Here is a 6,819-nt window from a genome sequence, read left to right on the forward strand (position 1 = left end):
GTTAAGCACTTCCACATTATTTGTCCGTAGAAGTTCTTTCTTGTTTCACTTGTAAATCTCTAGTTGGCGGGTAGAGTAGTATTCTTACAATTCATGGATTCGTTATTTTTTTTGTATAATGCCTTGCTTTGTTACTCACTGATGATTCTTCAGAAATTAAACCTTATTGGGCCAATGCAAGAGAAATAAATTTTCTGGATACATAGCTAGATAACAAACAGACTTTAAAAACAGATTTCGAAATCGACATAGAAGCTGATATTCTTAATTTACGTTAGCTGTAGTTCATGTGGATGCGATATGTTTGGTAGTTCTGTTGATTGCATTCAATAGCGGCGGGGATGATAAGATGCTTAGAAGAGCCATACATATATATGGGATGCCACTCTTTTCCAAAAGTTTTTCTAGGTGACGCGAATAGTACTTTTTATTAGATTGTCACACGTCCAAGTTCGGTACTAATCATAGCGAATTTGATTAGACCACGTATCACATTCCCATTAGCGTACCAAGTTTACTATCAATGATAGTGAACTTAGTCACTTATGATTTCGTGACATATGCACATTTTGTAAAGAAAAGCTGACTGGACCAAGTTCACTGCCACATTGGTAGCGAATTTGATATATGAGAACGTGCTACGCGACCTAATCAAGTTCGTTATGACTGATAACAAACTTTGACGTGTGGTAGTTTGGTAAAAAATATTATTCGCATAATATTTTGACAATTTTTTTTTAAAAGAACGTGACGTTTAGATCACTGTTCTATGTATATGCATATATAGATAAGATACTTGGTGGTCAAGGGGTTCGAGTCCATTGTCACTTCCACTTCTGGGGCACTTGCTCTACCTAAACTTTCGGTAGGATGCACCAATGTTGGAGTCACTGTAGTAGATTATGAAAAAGTTTCTATTTACTATTCGACTAGCTATATGTGGGGGCAGTTTAGGGTTTTAAATTGACCATCATTTGATTGGTTTATTTTTTGGGTACTGATAATTGCTTTTTTCTTTGTATTTTTGCCTAATTGCATGTGATTTTAAATGTACAAGATTTAATAAAATAAAATAGGTTTAAAAGGTCTACTCAATTCTCAAATCCTAGTTTAATTACCTAAGTAGCAGTATGAATTTTTTAATTTTAATTAATATATTCAACACATTATATGCTTAATACATTTTAAACTATTCTTTATTACGACCATTCATGATTGAAATTGCGATTCAATACAGGCAAAAATATTACCGTCGATATGTTGTCCAGTGCTTTTAAAACAAATTGATAGCAAATAAATGCCGTAATATTATCCTTTCACGTGTCATTATTATGTAATATTTTATTGTCCAATGTTGTAAGTTATTGCTTGACGATTTTGGACACTCACAATGTGATATTGCCGGAACAGCATGATGGGCTGAAATCTTTATTGCTGGTCACGGGTTCAAACAGCGGACACAACCTAACCATTGGGATAATGCCGCTTACATTTGACCCTCTCCAAAACCCATAATTACTAGTTTATCAGACGGCTATTTTGATTGCTAAATATCAAGAATTCCTTAGTCATTACTCACTGGCCTGGTAAAAATCTTTGAGAGAGTAGAGTCTGTCAATTTTTTGTACTTTTAGCACCATACGCTTCTGTTTCCCCCTTGCACATAACATATATATCTCATTTTCTTTGGTTTGGCAGGTTCTATAGTATTTGATATATTAGTTTTCACAATGAACTTGACTGGCTGAGTGCCACCTATCTGACCAAATATATAAATGCAAGTTTCTAATATTCCTTGTAATAGTCCAATGTTAACAATAAAGTTGATTTTTTTTAGTCTCTTCAATCTGTTTATCTTTTGAATTAGTTCGGTTCGAGCACTGTTAGATCCTATATAAGGGGCGGCACTTCCAAGGTCATTTTTTCCATTTCCAGGGCTCGAACTCGAGATCTCTGATCAAGGGACATAAACTCCTTACCACTTGTGCCAACAGTAATGTTTGTTAAGTTAAAATTATTTAGCACTTAACACATTATTAATTTGCCGTAGAAATTCTTTCTTAGTTCACTTGTAAATCTCTAGTTGGCGAGTAGAGTAGTATTCTTGCAATTCATGAATTCTTTATTTTAAATGAATTGCTTTGTTACACACTGATGATTCTTTACAAACCTTAACTGGGCCAATGCAAAGAGAAATAAATTTTGTGGATACATAGCTAGATAATGTAGATGCAATATGTTTGGTGATTCTGCTGATTGCATACATTATAGCAGGGATGATAAGATGCTTAGCGGTGCCATATGCACATAAATTCAGGTAGTACTTTACACAATTTTGTAAAAAAGATGGGAAGTTGAATCCATATCAAGCATATACATAAATTGCTATTGTTTAATTGACTTTGCCGCAATACATTCTGATCTGCCCCATGCTTCCAGTGAGAGGCTTGATGCTGCTCATCTTGACCATACCCTTGGCAAAGTCTTCAAAGAATGCAGCTGCATCGCTAGCGTATTTTTTCACCAGATTGTCTGTAGAACCACCTTTGAACAGCTCCTGGTCTGAATGAAGTAGAGCCTTTTTACTCAACAAATTCTTGAAGTATAGGTTATCGAAATGTGTCGGAGTTTGGTGGTCAAGGGGTTCGAGTACATTGTCATTTCCAATTCTGGGACACTTGCTCTGAAGGAACTTTCGGTAGGAGGGATCAACGTTTGAGTCATTGTAGATGTGTGCTCGGAAGTTTGTGCATTTAGCCAGGCCAATGGTATGTGCCCCTGTTATTGAAAGTTACTCCAATAAATTGAAACTTTAAAATCATAATAAATTGGACAAGAAACTACAAGAAACAAGCTTTTTTCAGAACCATGACAACTGGCTTTCTTAAAACTAAACCAAACATGCTAAATTAAATGACAATACCAAGTCTATTATTATAGTACCTGAAAGAGCCATCAAAACCAAATGAAAGAGCCACCAAGTCAGATTAAAGACATATATTTCCATCTATGATTATAGTACCTGAAAGAGCCACCAAGTCTGTAACTGAGAGGCCTTGGTTAGCAAAATTTTGTTTGAGGGCACTTAGACTGAAGAAGGGTGGGGGAATGGAATTATTGGCAGCACTTCTGCTTGCGGTGGTAGAATCTCTTCTTCCCAACCCTACTTCCCACGAAGGCCCCCCTAACTGCAAATGTGTTTCCATAAAAACAGATAGTAAGTGTTATTCATTCAAGCATTTAAGGTCCATAATTAATTGATAATTCTTTACTCTCGGGATATATATATATAGAATATTACATAAACAACAGAGTCTCGAGCTGCCAGAGCAAGAATATCAGCACAGGACACAACCCGAGGACATTCTTTCTCCACATTGGCTTTAATATCATTAATCACATTGAACCCTCTTGCTGATTTATTGTTAGCTGCTGCTGTTTGCTCTCCTATGAAGTTTTTCGTATCTTCCAACAGTATTGATGCATCACATCCCTGATATATCATTGTGTTAATAACATGATTTGAAGTATATATATATATATATAGCCCAAGTTGCAAGGGAGACACAAAAGGTTGAATCATGAAGTCAACTTAAATGTATATATATACATATATACTCACATTTACAAAGCAGTCATGAAAATGCAATCGGAGTATGGAAGCTCCAATGCGAGCTTCATTGTTAATGGCTTTAATGATCCCTTTCTTCACTGTAGGCAACAGGTTGGGGCAGCTGCTGCAGTAAAAGTCTGTAGATAGCTTCTTTTCGGCATCTGCTTTAGAAACTGTAGCTGCAACAAGAAGAAAAAGCAAGAGGAAGTAGTAACGAGCCATCTGAGTTTTCATGCAGTACACAAAAACCAAATGATTGGTGATTTCTTTTATAATCACAATATTGGACCAAATTGAGTGCTTAATCGATCAAATTGCTTATATTTAGAAGGACACAATAGTAAATCTATAATAAAGTTTAGAGCAATGGGATTTTCTCGCATATAATTAAGGTGTAAGCATGTCCAAGGTTAAATCATCGACAGAAGCGAACTCGAGAATTTTCAATCTATGCTGTTTAGCTTTTGAGAAAAGTGTCTCTCATTTTTATGTAAAGTTGCTTAATTTTAAAAGAGAAAAAGACATAAAAAAAGAAAGAGACAGTTGGCAAAAAAAAAAAAAAAATTTGTGGATTCCGTCTCTTTGTGAAAATGAAAGATATAAGTTGTGTAATTTTATATTTTTCCGTTAGTTTTATTGTTTGAATCAACTTTCACTGTTTGACAGTTTATTATCTTAAACTATATTAATATGTAATGTGTTTATATTTTGGTAGGATAATATTATCTTCGGATTTGATTATTTTTCAAGTAATTAATAGTTTTTTTTCAAAAACTCTCACAATTTTTTTTTAATAATTTTATTTAAAATACAAAATAAAATCTAAATATACACTTAATCGATTTTTTATATAATAAAGGTGGGTGGGACTGATTCCTTATCAAATAAATTTGTGAGTATACTTGTATTGAAAAATATGGTTTGTTAAAAGCGTGTGAAAGACAAAAACACATTCGGCAGGGTTTCGCCGGGTTTTAGTGCACATGAATAATCTTAAGATAATTGAGAGAAGTGATAAATAGGAGTAGAGCCAACAAAATGAGATTGGTTCAACGGTCAACCTACCCTACGAGCTAAATAAGATAGGGTAAGTTGAGTTTTTCAACCAATCTCAAAAGTGGGATGGATTTATTTTTTGGCTGGTTGATAATAGACAGAAGCCGGTCAAATGTAAAATAGATTCAGGCTGGAAGATCAACCCGCACAGCCTTCCAAACAGGGCGGAGCGAACCGAATTTTTTAGTCCACTTTCAAAAGCAGAACGGGACAGACTGACTTATTTTTTAGCGAGTTGATGGTAGGGCAAGCCGCCCACTTTACACGGAGAAAAGTTTGAGTGGTCCATTTGTGAGAATTTAAAATTTTTTGTTTCAATTTACTCATTTTTTTCATTTATATTTCTATTTATGTCTCAAATTTTTTAAATGGATCACTGAAATTTTTTCCGACAAATAGAGATTTAAATAAGTCAGCTCTATCAGAAATTCGCTGCTCAACCAACATTAGGCTTAATATATTTAGGCCTTAAAATTAGTTTATATAAAAAATAAGAGACCAATTTTTATAAGCCTTGTCTATATCATATTAATTATTTTAAATAAAATAAAATAGTTTAAAATAATAAAATAATTTTTTTTTGTTTCTAGATAAATTTTGAAGGTTTAATATGTTAATAAGTCTAGTTTAAATTTTTTATTTTTAAATATAAATTTGGCCAAACCTATAATTTAGATTATATAAAGTACATAGATTAGGTTATATTCAAAATATTTTACAAGTGAGATCTATTGTAAATAAAGTTTAGATTACATAAAGTTTAGAGCTCGTAAGGCCAACCCTCCTCATCCACTTGCGTATGAGTACAATCCTCGCATGATACAAATTTTGAGCAAGGGTATGATGTCATCACTGAGCTCGAGTTACCTGCCGCCATAATCATAAGTTGTCACACTAGTCTTGGGATATAAAACAAGCGCTGATTGGGGAGCAACCTAATAAGTTTTTGTTATTTCTTATCATTTTCTTTGTCTTAGGCTTTTTTTTTTAATTTTGCTAAGAAATGGTGTGTTTGTATGCAGTAATACATGGTGTTTAAGCATTGGGTAAAGGAATTTTTCAAGTTGACCGCAATGTTATTAGCGCCATCATGGCGCCTCTGGCGCCAAGACTCCCATCGCTCACAGGCAAACAATTCTACTAGCACCAGTCTTACGTCTACAGCGCCAGCTTACCTAAAGGTTCTGTCTTTCGGCTCCTGTAGCGCCACCATGGCGCTACCCGTTCCAACCTCCCATTCGATTATGTTTCGTGGCGCTACTAGCACCAGTCCTACATCAGCCTTCCCCATGCTTATTGTTTCGATGCTCATTGTTTCGCTGTGCTACTAGCACCAAACTGGCGCCAAGGAATTTACTTGCATTGCATCTACCTTACACCACCACCTCTTTTTAGTCTTTATTTTATTTTATTTTGGTACAGTATTGAGATATATATACTCTGATATTTGAGATTGATCTTATCATGTTATTGTTGTCTTGACTTGTGTGTGTGCTCTTAGTGCGCAGAACATGTTATTAAATATAGGATTGGATAACCTTTATTTAATACAATTTAATACAGAAATGACAAAATGGATCCAACACATTGGATTAGCCTGTTTAACCCGTCACAAATGACGAGTTAAGTTAAAATTTTCAACCGCGAACCCATTATAGCCCGCCCCGTTTAAAGGTGGGTCAAAACAAGTGTTGAAGAATAGATTTGTTAATTGTATTTTAAATGTTTGTTATAATATGTTGCTATCTAATAGAGATAAGGAACATAGGATTTGGTTAGTAAGATTACTGTTAGGTTGTTAGTGCTGTTTGTATCTTCTGTTAGTTGTTTATATTTTTTGTTTCTTAAAATTAGGAGTAGTTATTTTATTCCACTATATATAATTCCCTCAAGGCTGAGGATGATTAATGAAATGAATGAGAATTCACCAGTATCCATCGTATTCTTAATTTTGACATGGTATCAAAGAGCCTACACTGATCCTGGGCAAAACACTCCTCTCCAATTTTTTTTTCAAAATCTCATTTTTTCTATTACCCAACCCACCCACATATTTATCCCTCTCATACTAATTAAATCCGAAAACCTGACCCGCCACCGCTCCACCCACATATTTCCTTTTATTTTCCCCTTCCCAAATCCCTTTACGA

General features: G+C 34.5%; 1 protein-coding gene across 1 annotated transcript; it reads right to left on the minus strand.

The window, feature by feature from the left end:
* Nucleotides 1-2,392: 2,392 nt before the first annotated feature.
* Nucleotides 2,393-3,835, minus strand: LOC133296684 (peroxidase P7-like). Its single transcript, XM_061495730.1, has 4 exons — nucleotides 3,623-3,835; nucleotides 3,302-3,493; nucleotides 3,023-3,188; nucleotides 2,393-2,778 (listed from the first exon to the last, which is right to left on the minus strand). Exons 1-4 carry the CDS (start codon nucleotides 3,833-3,835, stop codon nucleotides 2,393-2,395), a joined length of 957 nt encoding a protein of 318 aa, XP_061351714.1.
* Between the last annotated feature and the right edge of the window lie 2,984 nt (nucleotides 3,836-6,819).

Source organism: Gastrolobium bilobum, unplaced genomic scaffold (genome assembly GCF_033153095.1).
Source record: "Gastrolobium bilobum isolate Gb01-03AN ecotype WA unplaced genomic scaffold, APGP_CSIRO_Gbil_v1 utg6129, whole genome shotgun sequence".
Classification (NCBI taxonomy): Eukaryota; Viridiplantae; Streptophyta; class Magnoliopsida; order Fabales; family Fabaceae; genus Gastrolobium; species Gastrolobium bilobum.